General features: G+C 61.9%; 3 protein-coding genes across 3 annotated transcripts; 1 reads left to right on the top strand and 2 right to left on the bottom strand.

Moving 5' to 3' along the window:
* Nucleotides 1-1,730: 1,730 nt before the first annotated feature.
* Nucleotides 1,731-2,863, bottom strand: MRPS21 (mitochondrial ribosomal protein S21). Its single transcript, XM_079550927.1, has 2 exons — nt 2,771-2,863; nt 1,731-1,984 (listed from the first exon to the last, which is right to left on the bottom strand). Exons 1-2 carry the CDS (start codon nt 2,851-2,853, stop codon nt 1,804-1,806), a joined length of 264 nt encoding a protein of 87 aa, XP_079407053.1. The 5' UTR covers nt 2,854-2,863; the 3' UTR covers nt 1,731-1,803.
* Nucleotides 2,864-7,293: 4,430 nt separating this feature from the next.
* CA14 (carbonic anhydrase 14) lies at nt 7,294-10,593 on the top strand (the record flags this gene model as incomplete). Its single annotated transcript, XM_079550921.1, has 10 exons — nt 7,294-7,345; nt 7,529-7,549; nt 8,295-8,485; nt 9,417-9,512; nt 9,602-9,668; nt 9,758-9,915; nt 9,986-10,112; nt 10,191-10,211; nt 10,294-10,378; nt 10,512-10,593. 10 exons carry the CDS (start codon nt 7,294-7,296, stop codon nt 10,591-10,593), a joined length of 900 nt encoding a protein of 299 aa, XP_079407047.1.
* A 959-nt stretch (nt 10,594-11,552) lies between these two features.
* Nucleotides 11,553-14,645, bottom strand: APH1A (aph-1 homolog A, gamma-secretase subunit; the record flags this gene model as incomplete). The annotated part of the gene is made up of 7 exons (XM_079550938.1): nt 11,553-11,617; nt 12,034-12,157; nt 12,612-12,739; nt 12,829-12,951; nt 13,028-13,101; nt 13,385-13,555; nt 14,533-14,645. 7 exons carry the CDS (start codon nt 14,643-14,645, stop codon nt 11,553-11,555), a joined length of 798 nt encoding a protein of 265 aa, XP_079407064.1.
* Nucleotides 14,646-19,409: the final 4,764 nt, after the last annotated feature.

Raw genomic sequence — 19,409 nt, 5'->3', positions numbered from 1 at the left:
AGACGCATCAAGATAAGTGATAACTACGACACAACAGCGCTGCTGATGCATCACAGCTTTCTGCACGCTTGCTCAGAAAGGCTAAACTGAATTAATTTGCACTTGGCTTAAACTTCGCATTCCTGTTCAACTCCTGCAATTCATGAGGACCGAGGAAGAAACGCAGCAGCTTCAATGGCATTTCCCCCCCACCCCTCATCAGCACCAATCCCGCAGCTGTCAATGCTCGGAGCTCTGTGGGACTTCGAGGGCACGAGAAGCGCAGAAAACGGGCTGTAAACACCTACATGGAGGCACCCACCGACCCGGGCCCCTTCGGTGCTTCCCGAAACGCGGCTAACGTGAAACTGCCGCTCCCACAGCGCTGCGGCCACAACAAACGGAGACGTTCGGTGCCCCGCAGCTCCCACACGCCCGAAGGGACCGCTGAAATTAACGGTTACGATGAACGTTTTGAATATAATCCAACCCCGCGGCGTTCGTTGCCTCAGCCCCACCCGCAGCCCCGGATTTGAGCGCACAAACTCGGCGCTCCCGGCCGGCTCCAGGCCAGGCGGAGGGGCCTCGCCTCGCTCTGCCACCGCGCGTCACGGCTGGGCCCCGGATTCCCTCACAGCCGTTCGGACGCGGCCTTCCCGCCCCGCTCCCCTCGGCCGCTGCCTTCCCGCCACCCCCCGGTCCCTCACCGCGGCGGGGCGCGGCCCCCGCAGGCCCCGGCCCGAACGGCGATTGCGGGCCTGACGGCGACGGCACGTCGGGGCGGAAGCGGAAACGGCTGCGGCGGAAGCGCTGCGCATGCGTGTCCGCCCGCTCGAGGGCTGCCGGGAAGGAAACGAAAGGAGGAAGTGAGGCCGCGCGCCTTCATCACGTGACACGGGAGCGCGGGAAACCGCCTGCGGAAAAAGAGCAGTGGTTCTGGAGCGCGGCGCTGCTGAAATGGAACCGGGGGTCCCGAGGAGTAAAAGCTGAACCAGCAGGGTGTGATTGCAGCTGGGAAAGCAAACGGGATCCTGGGCGCCATCAGCAGAGCGGGGGGCAGCAGGGACAGGGAGGCGATCGTCCCTCTGTGCTCTGCTCTCTGAGGCCCCGTCTGCAGCACTGCGTCCAGGGCTGGGGGTTCCCAGACAAGACAGGGAGCTGTGGGAGAGGAGCCAGAGGAGCCGCAGGGATGAGCAGGGGCTGCAGCAGCTCCGTGCAAAGCCAGGCTGAGGGAGCTGGGCTCGTTCAGCATGGAGAAGAGGAGCTGGGGCTGAGCTGAGTGCAGCCTGCAGCGCCTGCAGGGAGCCTGCAGCCAGGAGGGGAGGCAGCTCTTGGGCAGGGGAGATGAGAGCAGGCCAGGGAAGGGCTGGAAGCGGAGGGAGGGCAGCTGGAGGCTGGGGGTCAGGGAAGTTGTGTGCTGGGAGAGCGGTGAGGGGCTGAACAGCTGCCCAGAGAGGCTGCGATGCCCCGTCCATCCCTGGAGGGGTTGGAGGCCAGGCTGGATGGGGCCCTGGGCAGCCTGGGCTGCTGTGAAACGTGGGGAGGTTGGCATGCAGTGTGGGGTTGGAGCTCTGTGAGCCTGGAGTCCCTTCCAAGCCTGGCCATTCTGTGATTCTGTGAAAAGGAGGGAAACAACCACAAGAGGGCGGATGGAGCCACCAGGACACGTTTCTGCCCCGGCCAATTAACCTTACCTGCAATCCCCCAACCCACCCCCATCCCTCTGACTGCAACACCCAAGCGTGGCTGAACCAGAACAGCTTTTATTAATAGATGCAGCGCCCAATGTACAGACAGCCATGCAGACAGATGGCCACAGCCCCGCTAGCAGCCCAGCCAGGGGTCTGTGCGGCTCTTGCGGGAGAGGAAGGAGATTTTGCGTGCCATCTCAGTGTTGTAGACACGCCGGCACGCCTCGTAGGCCAAGCGCTGCCTCTTGCGGCACGGCTTCTCGTAGTAACGCCGCTGCTTCACCGACTCAATGATGCCGTCCTGCGAGAGGATCCTGCGGGGAAGGGGACACCAGAGAACCGTGATCACATCTTCCTCCTCCCCACCGCTGTGCCCTCGCTGCCACTTCCTGCACTGCCCGCAGCCCAGCTGCTTGTAACGTCCTGACAGCCTTTATCTCCCCTTTCACTGAACCCTGTGCCTGCTGAGCCTTTGCATTTCAAGATCAAAGCTCGCGTTGCTTATTGTCCCCCCTGCTCACTCACCACACGAAACTCACTTCCTGCATTCTGCTACAAGACCCCAAAACAGCAGTGATGCTCTGGGAGTTGTCCAGGGTGCACTTACCAGGAATTTGGGAACACCAGGAAGCCTGTAGAGTGCTCTAGAGCAAACTGGAGAGCTCTGGGTGTAATTTAGGGTGCTCAGGAGTACACAGAAGGGTCCCAAAAGGCCTCTAGGGCACAATGAAGCACTCTGGGAGCACTGTGAAGTGCCGTAGAGTACATTGGAGCTTTTGCCATAAATGTAAGCACATTGGGATGCCCCTGGGGCAGCACTTTTTGGACATAATCACCTGCCCTCCGCTTCACCACACCCAGGAGCAGCAGGGCAGAGCATCGAGGCATCACCCAGAAGGCGGTGAGACCCCGGCCGGACTGCCCTGTGGGGGTCTCCATCCCTGGAGGTGCCCAAAAACCAGAGATGGGACCCCTGTGCAGAGCAGCCAACCCACATCAAAGGGCGGACCCGAGGGGGAAGGAGAGCTGTGAAGTCCCTTCTGCCCCAACCCCCTGCGATGCTCGGTGCCCCCCGCCCGGGCCCAGCCGCAGCCCCTCACCTGCTCAGCGCCCCATAGGCCGCATCCACATTGCCATTTTGCACCATGACGGTGCGGCCGATGAAACGGAGGTGATTCGCCATGGTCGAGGGGCTCCGCTGAAGGCCGGCACCGCCCCGGGATCCCCCCTGCCCCCAGGAACCACCGGGACCCCGCGAAACCGCGACGCCGTCACTCACCTCCGTGTGCCCCGGAACCGGAAATCAACATAGAGCCCTGGCCGATGGGCGGGGCTTAACCAAAGGGGGCGTGGTTAAGAGGAAAGGAGCAGGGCTTAACCAGAGGGGGCGTGGTTAAGAGGAAAGGGGCGGGGCTTGTGAGGCGAGTCGGTGGGGGCGTGGCGTGAGTGAACGGGGCGGGGCCATGGGAGAGGCTCCGCCTCCGTGTATCCCTATGTGGTCCTGGGTAGGGGTCACCGTGTGGGGCTGGGATCAGCACCAGGGGATCCCGGGACCAGGGGAGACATCGGGCTTGGGGGTTGTGGGGTCCAAAGGACACCGGGCCCAGGAGGAGACACAAGTCCTGATAAAGGGCACTGAGCCCAAAGGGGGAACCACTGGCCCCCATGGGGGACATCAGAACAGGTCCAGGAGGGATGCTGCTCCAAGGGACAGCGGGTATGGACACAGCAGAACTGCGGATGACACAGGGTCCAGGGATGGCACCAGGCTGCAGGGTGACAACAGCACCAGGGGGACCACTGGACCACTTGGGGGGAGGCATTGGATCCAAGGGACAGCAGCCCCGGGGGACACAGGGCTCGGGGATGACATCAGAACTCCAAATGGGGACACCAGCTTCAAAGAGGACAACAAATCCAGAGGACAGAGATCCCAGGGGGCATCATGACCCCTGGGTGGAGACACCAGGTTTAGGGGACAGCAGCTTCAGGAGGGCCACTGGGCCACATGGCGGTGGAGGGGAACACTGGATGCAAAGGATGCCAAGCCCAGGGGTGACACCAGGACCCAGATGGGGGCCAGGTTGAGGGGACACCAGGACCCAAGGAGACAAAACCCGCACCTCCTCACCCCCAAAACAGCCCCTCCACCCCCACGTCACACCCCCAGCGAGTACAGAGGACACCATCACAGCCCAGCCCAGCCGCTCCGCTGCCATTTATTGCTCCCACGGGGGGAACGCGTCGCGCCCCAAAACCCTGCGGGGAAGGCACGAGGCTGGGGGGTGGCTGTGCTGCTGCGGGGGGGCCTGCCCCCCACCCCCATCCTCCTGTCCCCTTGTGCCCCCCCCGGCGTTGCAGCGAGGCCCCAAGGCACCGCGCTCAGGGTTGGAGGGGGGGGCGGCTCTGCTGCGTGTCTGTGGGGTTTGAGGGGGGGGGAGAAGAGACCCCAAAAATCCACTTCGTTTGAGGTTGTTCTCGCAGTCCGGGGACGGGGCGCTGCCTCCTGCCCCCACTTTCAAAATAATAATAATAATAATAATTAAAAAAAAAAAAAAAATTCAAAGAAACAATTAAAAAAATAAACCAGAAAGAAAAAAAAAAAAAAAAAAAAAGGCCAAAAAAAAAAAAAAAACAAAAAAACCAACCCAAAAACCAAAACGAAGAAGAAGAGAATCCCGTGCTGGGGACGGTCACACGTCGGGTGCTGCGGGGGGCGTGGGGGCCCCAGTCCGGGTGGGGAGGGGGCACTTGGGGTGTGTTGTCCCTGTTGGTGTCGTCTCTGATGTCCCCCCCGATGTCCCCGACGTGGCGCCGTCCCCGTGTGCTCTGCGGCGGTCTCGGAGCAGCAGGAGAACCCCGACGGGATCGGGTTCAGGGCCGGCTTTAGGGGCGACGTGGGGGAACCAGACTTTGAGCATCACCTCCACCTGCAGCAGGGTCCCCAGGTAGCGTGCGCTGCGGGGCGGAGGGGGCTCCCGTCAGCCCCCAGCCCCACAAAGGGAGCGTTTGGGGGCTGCGGACCCCCTGATGGAGAGGAGATCCTCAGGGTGTTTGGGTGTTTTTTTTTGGGGGGGGGGGTACTCACCCCATTTCGGGTTTTTGCAGGACGCCGATAATCCGCTGGATTCTGTCCATGGCCACGCTCTGCTGGAAGCTGCTGAGCCCTGTGGGGTGGGATCCCCCCCCGTGCCATAAATGCCCGTCCCATGGGGTGAGTTTGGGGGACACCGTGGGGACGGAGCTTCCTTCCACAATCCCCATCCTATGGGGCAATGCTGAGGACACCGTGGGGACAGAACCACTGTGCCATAAATCCACATCCCGTGAGGACAGGAACGTAGGGATGAGACCCCATACCACAAATCTCAGCACTACGGAAAGGTTTTGGAGTCACTGTAAAGGGGGCCACGGGGATGGAACCATTGTGCTGTAAGTCCCCCCATGCCATGGGGGGGAGGGGGGGGAGGAGAGCATTGGGGACACTATGGGGATGTGGTGGAGGATCTCCTGTGCCATAAATCCCTACGCTGTGGTTCTGGGTTTGTGGGGCACCCACCTTTGTCGTATCTCCCCATGCGCAGCCCATTGAGCAGCTCTGTCAGAGGGCGGATGAAACCCCGCAGCTCCCGGCACTGCAAGGAGGAGGAGGAGGAGGAGGATGAAGACTACCACCCCTATGAGACCCCCAACACCCCCCCCCCTCCACAAAGACACCCTGAAACCACCCTATCAGGAACACTCCAACCCACACCGCAACGTTTTAGGGGTCAGCGCTGCTTCGTTTCATCCAAAAACTCACTTTTTGGGCAAAGAGGCGATCGCCGTCGCTGGGGGGGGTGGTGTTGTGCCGGGGATCCCCATCCCCATCCTTTGGCCGCTTTGCACCACGCAGCACTGGGGGCGGCTCCGGATCCCCCCCTGCCCTCCTCTTACGGCCCCGCTCAGACCGGGGGGGCACTGGGGGGGCTCTGGGGAGGGTCTCAGTCCCAGTGCCATCACCAGAACTGGGGGAGAGCTGGGAAGGTTCCATGGGGTCACCTGGAAACGGGGAATGGGGAAATCAGCGAGGAAATGGGAATTCGCATCCTTTTATTTTGCCCTTCTTACAATTTTTTATTTCTTTCACCTTCTTCGTCTTTTCTTCACCTTTTCTTCTTTTACGCTTTTTATCTTTTTTTTAAAAAAAAACCCTTTTTTTTTCCTGTCGTTTTTCCATTCCTCTTTTATTTTTTATTACTATTATTTTTTCATCATTTTCCCTTTCCCTGCCGAACGCTTCCAGTCCTCCCCCTCCAGCACCCCGCACCCTTTCTACCCCTATCTCCCCCTCCCCCTCCCCGGTTCCCGGTTCCCCTCCCCCGGTACCGATACCCCCCACCCCCGCTCCCGCCGCCCCGCACCCACCCACCTGCAGGCGGCAGCCGCTGCGGCGGGGCCGTGCCCGCCCGGTGCCGCTCTCCCCGTCCCTCCGTCCCCGTCCCGCTCCCGGTCGCGCTGTCCCGGCACCGGCGCCGGTTCCGCCCCGGCTGCGGCTGCCCCACGCGTACACGTGCGCGGCCGCACGTGCCTCCGCCGTCGCCCCGCCCCCTGCGCTCCCATTGGCTGCCGCACCCCTGGTAGTGGGCGGATCCGCCTCTCGCCGCCACGCCCCTTATACCTGATTGGCTACTGCCGCCGCACGCCGTGCCCAATGCGGACGCTGCCCCGAGGCGATTGGTTGGGAGGGTGGGGCCGTGGCCACGCCCCTCCATGTGGCGAGGCGGCGGAGCGGAGAGACACAGCGCCCCCTACCGGGCGGCGGTCACAGCGCCGGGGTTGGCGGGGAGCGGGACGGGTCTCGGTGGAACCGGGCCCAAGCTACGGGAGCCTCGGTGAGCGCAGATCCGCGGCCGCGTCCCGCCGGCAGTACGGGACGGAGCTCAGCACCGCCCACTTCCCGTTCAGCCAATGGGCCGCGGCTCCGCGCCGGCTCGCGGGCGGCTCAGCCAATGGGAGCGCGGCGTCGCCTCAGCGCCGTTACATAATAGAGTGCGGGGGGGGCAGACGCGTGTGCGCCCACGTGGGGGCGGGGCGGGGCGGGCCGTGCGCGGGCGTGGGAACGCGCGTGGGGGGCGCGGGAACGCGCGCGGTGATGGGCGGGGCTTTGTCTGAGCCCCTCCCCTCCGTCCCCCCCCCGTGCGTCCCCCCCAGTATCCCCCACTGCTTCCCCACTGCTCCCCCACCACCTTCTGAGTGCCCCCCCCGGTACCTCCCAGTTCCCCACCGGCTGCCCCATAAGTGCCCTCCCGGTGCCTCCCAATGTGCTCCCCATGTGCCCCCCAAGTAGCGAGCCCCACACCTCCTCCAGCACAGAGAGCCCCCCAAGTCCCCCCCACCCCCATAACGCTCACTCCCTCCCCCTCAGCGCCCCAATGTCCCCTCTCCTTTCCCCCCCCCCCCTTCCACCCCTGCAGGACCCCTCACCCTTCTCACCCTCCTCACCCTCTCCCCCCACTCCCAGCTCCCCTCCTCCATCCCTCCCCATCCCCATTCCTCCCTCCTCGGGGGTTGGGGGTGGGGGGAGGAATTCCCAGGGGGGGTATTTAAGGCCGGGCAGCAGCACCCAGCAGCTCCCCCTGCCATGCTGCGTGCCCTCCTGCTGCTGGGGGCTCTGTGCCCTGCGCTGCCCGCTGGTGAGTGCTCCCCCCCATTGCCCATTTCTGCAGGAATTCACCCCGATTTGTAGCTCCCCCCATTGATGTCACCCTCCTCCCCGTGGCCATGGGGAAGGGTTGGGGGATCCCCTGGGTTGGGGGACCCCCCTCAAAGCCCTGTACCCCCCTCAAAGTCTCCCAACAGCTCTGCTTCCTTCACAGGTCCCCATTGGACGTATGAGGGTGAGTGGGGTTCGTGCAGCAGCACAGGGGTGAGCCCCCCCCCCCCTCCCCCCAAGGCACCTCAATGGAACCCGGGGTCACCCCCACCCCAATTCCCCATTGCCCTCACTTTGAGCACTTCATTCCCATCCCAAATCCCCATTGCCACCCTCCAGACACCTCAATGGAACCTGGGGTCACCCCAATTCCCTACTGCTCCCTTCTCCCCCTCCCAACACCTCACTGCAACCCAGGGTCCAACCCCAGCGTTGCCACAGAGTGGAGGGGTCCCCCTAAATGGGAAGGTGCTCAGTGGGCGACCAGGAGGCTGTCGGATGGGCAATAGGGCCCCCACAGCCCCCCCACCCCCCCAATGCCAAGACCCCAATGGGCCCATTGTATTCCTTTACATAAGGCACAGAGCCCCGCTTCGGCTGCCAAATCCAATTAGGGTCCATCCACGGCCAAATCCCCGCTAAACCCCTCTGTGGGGATGGGGACCCCACGGGTGCCACTGCTGTGGGGTCAGCGCAGGTCGTCTGAGCGGCTGCCTTTGTCCCTGCTTCACCAGCTGGAAAAATGTCCCCAGATTAGTGGTGGCACCAGGCTGGGAACGTCACCGATGTCCCCAAGGGGCCGGATTTTAGGGGGGCAAAACAATGGCTTTTGGGGGAAAACAACAGCATTTAGGTCTACGTGGTGCTCCAGGCGTGTTATAAGGCTGGGGAGCGTTGTCCCTATGGGTCCCCATGCTGTCACCTCACAGGTCCCCACGGGCAGCACCACTGGCCTGAGGGACACCCAGCATGCGGGGGCCGATCCCAATCCCCCATTGACATCGCAACGCAGCGGGTGCTGCCCGACCCCTCGCTGCCCCCCATCCGCCCCATGGGGTACGACCACCCCCTCGTCCCCACCTTCAGCCTCACCAACAACGGCCACACCGGTGAGATCGGGGTCTGGGGGAGGTGATGATGGGGGTCTCCATGTCACAGCCCCGCTCAGTCCCCCTCCCCGCCATGGTGTTCCCTGCAGTGGTGCTGGCACTGCCACCCACCCTACATCTGGAGGGGCTGCCCCGAAGCTTTGCTGCTACACAGCTCCACTTCCATTGGGGTCACAGTGGTCACCCCGAGGGGGCTGAGCATCTCCTGGATGGGCGCCGGGCAGCTGCAGAGGTAAAAGGGGTGTGTTGGAATGGGTTTGGGTGTGGGAAATGGGCTCAGGAATGGGTATGGATGTGGGAAACGGTATGGGAACAGGAGTGGGAAGGGGTTTGGGTGTGGGAAAAAGTATGGGAATGGGTAGAGGTGTGGGAAAAGGTATGGGAACTGGCACAGGAATGGGTCTGGGTGTGGGAAATGGTACAAGAACAGGTACAGGAATGTGTCCAAGTGAGGGAAATGGACACAGGAATGGGTCTGGATGCGGGGATCCACATGGGAATGGTAAGGGATCTGGGAAATGGCATGGGAACAGTGTAGGAATGGGTCTGGATGTGGGGATCCACATGGGAATGGTAAGGGGTCTGGGAAACAGCATGGGAACGGTGTAGGAATGGGTCTGGGAAATGGGCACAGGGATGGGTGTGGGTGCAGGAATCAGCAAGGGAACGGGTAGGCAAATGGCTGTGGGAAATGGCATGGGAATTGGTATGTGAATGAGTGCAAGCATGGGAAATGGGTGCAAGAATAGGTTTGGGTGCAAGAAGCAGCACAGATCCGGGCGTGGGGATGGGTGCAGGCGAGGGAATTGGGTGCACGAACAGATCCAGATGCAGAAATCAATACAGAACAGGAATACAGGACAGGGGCAGGGTGTGGGGCTGGGGGAAGGTGTGGGGCACAGGGCACAGCCGGGGGGGGGTCCCAGCCCCACGGTGCTGCAGATGCACGTGGTGCACTACGACGCGGAGCGCTACGCCAACGCCAGCGAGGCACAGCATCACACAGCCGGGCTGGCCGTGCTCGGCATCCTGCTGGAGGTACGGGGAGGGGGACGGGACACCCCCCAGCCACCCCCCAGCCCGACAGCGCGGCCCTGAGCCCCTCCTCATCCCCCTCCTCCCCCCAGGTTGGCGATGAACCCAACGCCGCCTACGCCAACATCCTGAACCATCTGGGCAGCATCCGCTATGCCGGTGAGAGGCCGCGCGAGCGAGAGGGCAGCGCATGGGAGACGAAGGGGAGGGTGCAGGCAGGGGGAACCCCACGCTGCTGTCCCCCGCAGGGCAGACAACGTCCATCCCCTCCTTCAGCGTGCAGGAGCTGCTGCCCGAGCGCCTGGACCTCTACTACCGCTACAATGGGTCCCTGACCACCCCACCGTGCTTGCAGAGCGTGCTCTGGACCGTTTTCCAGCAGCCCGTTTACATCAGCGCGGCTCAGGTAAAGCTTTGGGGCTTTTGGGGCTGTCGGGGTGAGGACGGAGGTCGCAGCCGCCCTGTTCCTGTTGCAGCTGGAGCAGCTGCAGGGCTCCCTGTACGCCACAGCAGTTGACGAGCCCTCAGCTGAGCGCCTGGAGGACAATTTTCGGGACCCCCAGGACCTCAACCAGCGTCCAGTGCTGGCGTCCTTCACCAGCAGTGAGAACTGAACTCTGGGACGGATGCAGGGGACCCCACAAAGGCCCTCAGAGCTCAGCACTGGCTCTTCTCTTGCAGGTCCCCAGGGGTATTCAACAGGTAAAGCACATCCAAGGTAAAGCAGCTCTGGGGGGGTGGGGAGACCCCCTGCCTGCCCTGAGCCCTCTGTGGGGTCACGCAGGTGAAGTCATCGCCATCGTTTTCGGCACCGTCCTCGGCTGCCTCGGCCTCTTCCTCACTGTTCACTTTGTGAACAAACGGCTTCGGTGAGTGAGAACCTCCCTTCCCCCCCCCCCCCCCGAGGAATCCTCACCACCAAAACGAAGGGCTGGGGGGCACTGGGACCCCCCTCAAATCCTCACGGAGGGTCTCAGCCCATTCCTTTCTCCTGTAAGGCAGCGCCCGGAGGACACAGGAGCAGGACGTCGTTTTCAAGGCCTCCTCCCGGCGCGCGGCTTCAGATGAGAGCCACCGACCCTGAGCCAGGAAGGACCCCCCCCAGGAAGAGCGTGGTGGGGCTCAGCCCTACAGAAGGGGCCCTGCTGGAAGTAAAGCCCCTTCCCAACCCCACAGCTGGCAGAGCAGGTTGCAGAGCACTGACCTCATTCCGTCCCCCCCAACTTCACCCCATCCCATAAAATCTCGGTGCCATGAACGCTCATCACTATTAAAAGGGTTTTACTCTGAATCAAAAAAATAATTTAAGACTTGTTCCCTCCCCCGATCACACAGCAGCTCCCAGACACTTGGAAAAAAACAATACAACAGAATGGGAGAGCAGCAAGCTGGGGAGGGCAGAGCAGCCCCCACCCCTGGCTGGTTATGGGGGAGCTCTGTGGCCCCAAAACAACAGATATCATCCCAAAAACCAAAGGGGAATGGGAGCATGGGAGTGAACACTGGGGAGGGGGGTGGTCCCAGAGTCACAGCCCAGAGCCCCTCACTGGGGAAGGTGAGGGAGGGGGGTCCTCTCCCATGCCTGGGGGGCACCACAGCAGCCCCAGGGGCACCTGGATCTTTTCCCTGCGCTCACCCCGCAGAGAGACCCTGTAAAAGACTAATGGAAAGTCATTAACGAAGCTAACGGGAGCGCTATGGCCAGGAGGTGCCCACGAGGCTACAGCATGGCACCAGGCAGAAACTGCCCCAAAAGGTGCCCAGAGTGGGTGGCAGGGAAGGGATGGGACTCAGAGCAGAGTTTGTGCCGCAGCTCCAGGTCAGGGCGGGCGACAGGGTTCGCTCAGTGGGGCTGCAATGGGGCTGAGCTCAGCAGAGCCGTCCAGGAGCTCCAGAGGAGCAAAGCTTCCCCAGGCTGCCCTGGCACCGCTTGGAGCCCCGCAGCCTCAGCATAAGTGAAGGCAGCACTGAGACCTCCCAGCTGCCAAAAACAGGGCACTTGGGTATGGAGGCGGCGCAGGCGGGCAGGGCTGCCGTCGCTGCTCAGTCCTCAAAAGGCACCTGCAGTGCTGAGTACATCATCACTCTGCTGTCATCCTCCTGCTTGCCTGGGGAAAGAAAGGAAGAAGAGGGTGAGTGTTTCACAACACAGGGAGCAGGGCTGTTTTTTTTGGGGGGGGGGCTTGCTTGTGGCTTGATATAAGTCCCCCAAAAGCCAGGAGATGCAGCTGCTGCTTGGGGACAGACAGGCAGGTCCGGATGACACCCATCTTCCTGCATCCCCTCAGCTGCTGCTGCAGATGCCCAAAGCCCACAGACCTCCCTGCACTCTGGCAGCTGAGGCCGACTCACCAAAATGCCCACAGGGCACAGAGCCATACAAGATTCCGAGCTGGAAAGGACCCGTAAGGATCACCGAGTCCACCTCCCGGCTCCACACAAAAATCAGACCCCAAACAACCCCATTTAGCCACAGTGACACCCCCATATCGGGTGCCCCCTCCCTGCTCTGCCCACTTCTTACAGGAGAGGCACTTGAGGATGTTGTGGAAGGAGCCCCCAGCTGTGAAGAAGGCCCAGATGCCCATACAGAAGGTGATGATGTAAATGGGGACCAGGCTGGCCACGTACCAGGGGTTCAGGAACGTCTGCAGAGACAGAGAACAGTTAGAAACGTCACCTCCTGCCAGCCACACCGGGCACCTGCAAGGCCCTTGTGAAATGGCTGCAGGGTGTGTGGAAGAGGGAGCCCCCCTGTTATGCAGCTGCCTCCCAACATGGCAGCACTCCGTTAAGCCTGGCTAAAATTCTTGCCTACAAGTTTCCCACCAAGGTCTTAGCAAATAATCCTCCAGCTGACCCGCAGCCCTCCACTAACCCTGCTTAAACCCCACGTCCCCAAGGCACAGCAGAACAGGCTGCCCCGGCCACGAGGTGCACAAAAGGGACTGGATTTGCCCCACGCCTCTGTGGCAGAGAGGGAGCCTGAGAGCCCAGTGGGGGCCCCTGCGATCCCCTCGCTGACCCCAGATGACGACATCTGCTTTACTTGGGGGTCAGCTTGTGGTGCAGAGGCAGTCTGCTCCAGTGCACCAAACTCACCAGCCCTGACGTAACGAGGTGACTGACGACAACCAGCCCCAAGCACCAGTAACGGCGTCTTTCGCAGGCGTCGAAGAAAATCACTCCCCAGAAGGTGTGGAGCAAAACAACAGCCATGGTAAGGAATGCTGTGGGAAGAGAGTGACACAGAACCCCTCAGAGCCCCCCACGCCTCCCTGCTGAGGTGGGGCAGATCCAAGCCAGCCCCCAGCCTCACCCGAGGTGATGAAGTAGTACGGCGAGTCCCCATGGATCCCGACGATGCCCGGCCCGATGGAGTCTGCCAGGATATTAATGACTGAGAACACGCCACTGATGATGCCAAAGGACAGACCTGACACTGCAGAGGGGGACAAGGACATCAGGGCCGTGCTGTGCGCTGCGCCCCCCTGATGCCTGCTTGGTTCCGTGCTCACCGTACGCCATCTGCTTGAGAGAGATGGGTGACCGGCCGTCCTCGCTGATCGTCGCCAGGCCTTCGTCTGCTTTCCTGCTTGGGCAGAAGGGAAAGCGTGAGGAAGTGGGGAGAAACGGGGCCTGCATGGGGATCTGCCCTGCAAAGGGAGCTGCGTCAGACAGGACGGGAAGTGGTGGTTATAAACAAGTTTGGAGTGAAGGAGAACAGCGCCAGCGCGGGATCTAAGGAGGAAGAAACTTGTGGATAAAAATCAGAGCTCAGCAGTGACCACAGCTACCAGAAAGTCACTCAGTACACAGCTTGAGAGGATCCAGGGTGAGGGAGCAGGGAGCGCTGCCCATCGACGGGCCCTTACTTGAGCAGCTTGAAGTAGGCAAATCTGAAAGCCTCCTGCAGCAGGACGGAGACAGCGGCCCCAAAGACAAGGAGGCCATACTGAAGTCTGGCATTGCCCTGGTCGCTGAGATGGACCGAAATGAACCAGATGAGAGAGGCCAGGAGCAGCGACACCAGCCAGAAAAACGCTCTGCAGAGAGAAAACAGGGAGCTGAGACAGGGAACCCCGGCAGCGCTCAGGATCTGGAGGTTAAGGATTGTGCAGCTGTGACACGCTGAGCCATCAGCTGCTGCTGTGGTTTGTCTTGGCTCCAGGTCAGCACAGGAAGTTTTTGGTGGCAGAGTTTCTGCTGTTTCATCACTGCCATGTGAGACGTGTCAATCTGCCCGAGGAAGCACACAGCTGAAAATCAAACAGACTCGGAGACAGAAATCTTCCTTTCTCTCTCGGGGCCACATCAACCTTTTCTGCAGACAGCTGCTGCCCTAGGAAGCAGGGAAAGCTGTTCGGTTCTGCACCTCAGGAAGGCCCAATCGAGGGCCTGTCCTTGGACAGATGAGCACAGGGAGAAAGGCACGGCTCACATCCACTCCTGCCTCCTTCCCAGACAGAGAACCCTGCATTAAGCCATGGCAGTGGCAGAGCCCTGGCAGGAGCCGTGACCTGGGGACCAGCAGCACCCCGACAGACAACACCTCCCCTGGGGGATGGGGGGAGGAGGAAATTTGGGGGGGGGGGGGTCTTAAAGGGCTGTGCCACCGGACCTGCCCCAATAACAGCACCAGGCCTGATAACAGGGCAGGTCGGAGCCAATCCAGGCTCCTGTATCCCACGGAGGGGAGGCTTTGCATCCCTGCTGTGTCCCCACCCGTCCCTCCACGCCCCTCCAAAGACCCCCAGAGCCACCCACACCCCCCAGCCCCTCTCCAACCCCACCCGACAGCACCTCGGACCCCCTCACGACCCCCCCAGTCCCCCAACGGCCCTCCCACACCCACCTCAATGCGCCCTAAAGGCCCACTCGGCCCCCAATCCCCCCCCAGCAGGCCTTAACCCCCCCCCTTAAAGGCTCCCGGTCTCCCAAACGACCCCCGTGGCTCCCAGCAGCCCCCTAAGCGCCTCCCTACGGGCCTTAAAGCCCCCCCCCCCCCAGGGTCATCTCTCACCCCGCCACCAGGATAATGACCCGCAGCGGTTCCGCCGCCACCGTCAGCAGCACGAGGGCGAGCGCGGGGCCGAAGGCGATCCCGGCACAACCGAAGAAGACGGCGGCCCCCATGGCGGCGGGGGGGGGGGAAGGGGAGGGGAGGGGGAAAGGAGGGGGCGGGGCGAGCGCGGGGCACGACGGGAGTTGTAGGCCGGAAGAGAGCGAGGAGCGAACAGCGCCCCCTTGGCGGTGGGAGGACTCGCAAAGCGTGGGGCCGTCGGGGACGTTTTTGGGGGCGGTGCGGGGACGGAAGGAGAGCAGGGCGCTGTGGGCCGGGCTGTTTTTAAAGCGCAAAGGCCTTTATTTGTTCATCTTTAGGTAAAGCGGGCGGGGAAACCCCAGCACGGTGTTGGGTTTGAGGTCTGGTGGTGTCATGGCGGTGTGGGTCCGGATAGGGTGAGGTGTGCATACAGCAGCTCTCCCTGTGGCGCCGACGCCGTCACTGCGGCTCCGGCCCCACGATGTCCCCTGCACCGCCTCTACTGACCCCAACGCCCCCCACCATCCCCACAACGGCCTCATTGTCCCCCCCCAGCAGTCCCCCACCATCCACCCATCAACACCCCATTGCTACCCATTGTCTCTCACATCCTCCCATTGCCACCCATTGCCCCTCACTGCCACCCTATTGCTCCCCATCACCCCCCACATCCCCCAATTGCCACCCATTGCCCCTCACTGACACCCATTGCCAGCCCATTGCTCCCCATGACCCCCCACATCCCCCAATTGCCATCCATTGCCCCTCATTGCCAACCCATTACTCCCCATCATCCCCACATCCACCAGCTGCCACCAGTTACCACTCATTGCCACCATTGCCCCTCACTGACACCCCATTGCCACCCCACTGTCTTCCACATCCCCCCATTGCCACCCATTTCTCCTCATTGCCACCCCATTGCTCCCCATCATCCCCCACATCCCTTCATTACCTCCCATTGCCACCCGTTGCCACCCATTGCTCCCCATTGCCACCCATTGCTCCCCATTGCCCCCCATTGACCCCCACATCCTCCCATTGTCCACCACTGTCCACCTCACTGCCCCACCAGGACTCCCACCTGTGATCCTGGAGGCTCCAGTACTGTTGGCTGATGGCCTGAAGAAGGGACAGGAACGTGGTCCCAGCATTGGGCTGCAGTGATGGGGAGGTGGAGGATGGGGAGGCATTGAGTTTGGGGGGAACTGAGGATGGCAGAGTGGGATGGAGAAGCCCCAGAGGGGTGCATAGGACAGGTGCATAGGGGGTCAGCAGGGGCAGGAAGACACCCCATTCCTGTCCCACTCCTTACCTGCCCGTGCAGGGAGGAGGCAACGGGCACTGAGCCAGAGGCTGAGCAGCAGCAGCAATATTCCAGCCACGGCCATTCCCACAGCGCTGGGCAATGGGCAGCCACCTGGGGACCAGTCTGTGTCCCATCACTGCCACACAGACCCCACTGTCCCCCCGGATCCTCCCTTGGACCCCCAACAGCCTCCATTAACACTACAATGATCCCATTGCCTTCCCTCATGCCTCCACCACAGCCACCATGGCCCCATTGACCCCCACACCACTCTCCTCTGATTCTCACCCCAGCACTGCACCATCTGCTCTGTCTCGGTTTCCCCCCATGCATCCCAGCTGGAAGGAGCCACGAAAGGGAGTCACCCCACCCTCCTTTCCCCCCTCCTCCCAGCCCTGTGCTCACCCACAGCCTCGTGCAGCTCCATGCTCCTCTGGATGTGGGGCCCAGAAGCATTGAAGCGAACCTCACAGAGCCCCCCAGCTCCCCCAGGGCTGAGCAGCAGCTCTGTGCTGTTCCCCAGCCCCAGGACCTCCTGGGGACGGTCCCCCCCCGGCCTGGAGATGAGGACGGGGCCACCAGAGGCACCCACAGCACAGATTGGGCTGAGGGGGGACTGGGGGGACCAGCGGGTGGCCAGGACCTGCACCCAGCTGTGGGTCCTCCAGCTGTCTGCAGAAAGGGAGCACAGTAGGGACCCCCACACAGTGCCAGTGGATGTGGGGGGGGTCTGTTTTGGGGAGGGATGTGGGGGTCACAAGTACTGGGGGAGGTATGAGGGTCCATTTCAGTGGGGAGGACATGGATGGTGGACAAGCAATGGGGGATCTTTGGGGGCATGCTAAGTAGAGGTCCATGGGGGTCTCATCCAGTGGGGTGAGATGGGGGTTGTCGCATCCAGTGAGGGCAGGGAGAGTCCCAACCAACGGAGGGACATGGGGGTCCCAACCCATTGGAGGGCATGGGGTGGGGAGGAAGGAGGGGGCTGTGTGAGATGGGGCAGACTGAGGGGTCCCATTCAGTGCCTATGATGGGGTTCCCATCCAATGGAGTCCCCCCCACGTCTTCCTACCTCCCACCAGCAGCGCGGTGCCGTTGCTGAACTTCAGCTTGGAGGCGTTTAAGTTTGCACAGAGGTACAGAGCAGCATCCTTGGGCTGAGCAGCCTGGATGTGCAGCACAGCGTAATCCTTCTGATACTCACAGGAGAACACATCCCACCTTCCATCTATGCAGTTCAGAAGCTCTCGGGGCGGCTCTCCGGGTCTGTGTCGGAACCACAGCACTTTGCCTGCTCCATCCATCCACTTATCTGCCATGCATCTGATGCTCACCGCAGCCCCAGGTTCCACAAAGAGGACGGGATCCGGCTGCCACAGCTCTGGCAGCGCTGCAGGGACGGAGCCGAGGTCACTGCCAGCCCCAACCCCCAGCACCCCATGAGCATGAAGCCCCCCCAGCCCCAACACACACCCGTGCACAGCGGCAGCAGCCCCACGGCCACCAGCACTGGATTGCAGCAGGAGCCCCTCGGTGCCATCAGCGCGGCGCAGCCCTTCTGCAGGGCGCTGCTCAAAGCGTTGGCCCTGGCTGCAACGCCTCCCTCCTGGCCACGTGGACACCACGTCCCCATCAGAGTCACTTTTCCCCTATAAGGGCCCACGGTGTCCCCAGGAGGGTCTCTGTGAGGATCGTGGTGTCCCCACACGGTTTGGATGTCCCCGTAAGGGATGGAGTGTCTGTGTACGGAATATGGTGTCCCACAAAGGAATCAACGTCCCCAGAAGTGTCACAGTGGCCTCATGAGGGTTTCAGTGTCCCCATGAGAGTCTTAGTGTCCCCATTGGGGGCCACAGGGTTTCCATGGGGGTCTGTGTCCCCCTGTGGGTCTCAATGTCCCCGTGATGATCTCAATGTCCCTGTGAGGTTCTCAGTGTTCCCATGTGGGTCATAATGTCCCCATGAGGGTCTCAGGGTCCCCATGAGGGTCTCAGTGTTCCCATGAGTTTTCTGGTGTCCCCACAGATGTTGTGGTCTCTGCAGGAGGATGATGGTGATCCCACATGGAAGTGGTGACCCCAGGAGTGCTGCAGTGTCCCTGTGAGGACAGCGGCGTCCCCATGAGGTTGGACACCCTACTCCTGGTCTGCAGGATTGCACCCCAGCTCCCAACCCTGCTGTTGCTGTGTGGGACTCACATTTGGGGTTGAAAACACAAATATTTGTTTTTTTAGCCACTCCTGCAATGCTCGGGGCTGGAGGCGGCCCCTCAAGGACCCTCTGCCTCCCCTATGGGGTGGAGGGAGAAGGCAGTCCCAGCGCCCAGCACTGCAAACCACAGCGCGCTGGGGACGGCCGTCCCCTCCCCACTGCCATCCTCGCCTCGGGCTCTCACCAAAGTGACCTTTAAAGGACAAAGGACCGAAGGCAGTTTTGCTCCCCCAGCGCTGCCCGCCCCGCTCTGCTGTTGCGGTCGAGCAAAGACGACAGAAATGCTGCGAACCCGACGGCCTGAGGGCAGCAAGAAGGGTGGGGGATGGCAATGACAGGGGCTGTGTGCAGCAAACAACAGCAAGGTGCCAAAACAACAAAGAGGGGGGTGGGGGGTGATAAAATGAGCGAGGCGAGCGCAACCGCAGCGCTGCTCCGGCTGCAGGAACCACACGGAGCCCACATGAGCTGCCCTCACCCCCCCCCCGGCCCCCAGCAGCCCGTGTCCCTCTGCATCCCCCATCCCCCGATGTCCTGCACGGCCCACGGGCAGCATCTCAGCGTTGGAGCTGCGCTCTGCGTGTCCCCATCCATGCGCTGCGCTCAGGCTGGGCGCAGGGAGTTCAATCCCAAATCCTCAATCAGCCTTGGGGCTGCGCTGGGGGGGGGAGAAGTGCAGGGTTGAAGCCCTGGAGAAGGGGGCTGGGGGTGGGGGGGGGGGGTGGGGGGAGGTACAGACAAAATGCAGGGAAACAAAATCCCCCCTGTATCACCAAGCTGTGGTTCAGTTCCATTTTGCCAACGAGAGCGGAGCACGCGGCCCCCGCCAAGCACGTGGGCTGGGGGTGATGGAGTCAGAGCTGCACTGCTGTTCTCATTTCCCAACCTCTGACCCCTTCCCAAAGATGCCCCTCTCCTCTTTGTGCCCCCAAATGCCACCCGGGCTCGTCGTCCCATCACTGCTGTCACCTCAGCCATAACCTCGGCTGCAGGATGTGGCACACGAAGGCTCCTCCTCTGCCCCAGCGCCCCAAATCCCCCCCTCAGAGCATTCTGCAAGAGCTGAGAGCAACCCGAAGCCGTGCAGCTTTGCTCAGCGCCATCCAAGCATGACCTGCAGCCCGGCTGATGCCATTCTGCTGCTGCTGCTGCCCGGTATGTGCTGCCCCAGCCCCACTTTCCTCTCCTTGTAGCTCTTGGCATCAGCTGAGTGGTCCAACCAGAGGGAGGGGGGCTCACACTGATGCAATTTGCTGTAGAATTTGGTTTCTCCACCAAATCCTACCCTGTTTTCTTTTACCCTTAAATTCTCCGTGCAATCTCCCGCAGTTTGAAT

This window comes from Tetrao urogallus (assembly GCF_951394365.1).
Source record: "Tetrao urogallus genome assembly, contig: SUPER_28_unloc_1, whole genome shotgun sequence".
Classification (NCBI taxonomy): Eukaryota; Metazoa; Chordata; class Aves; order Galliformes; family Phasianidae; genus Tetrao; species Tetrao urogallus.
The sequence above is the reverse complement of the archived record's forward strand: the minus strand, read 5'-3'. Positions and strand labels throughout refer to the sequence as shown.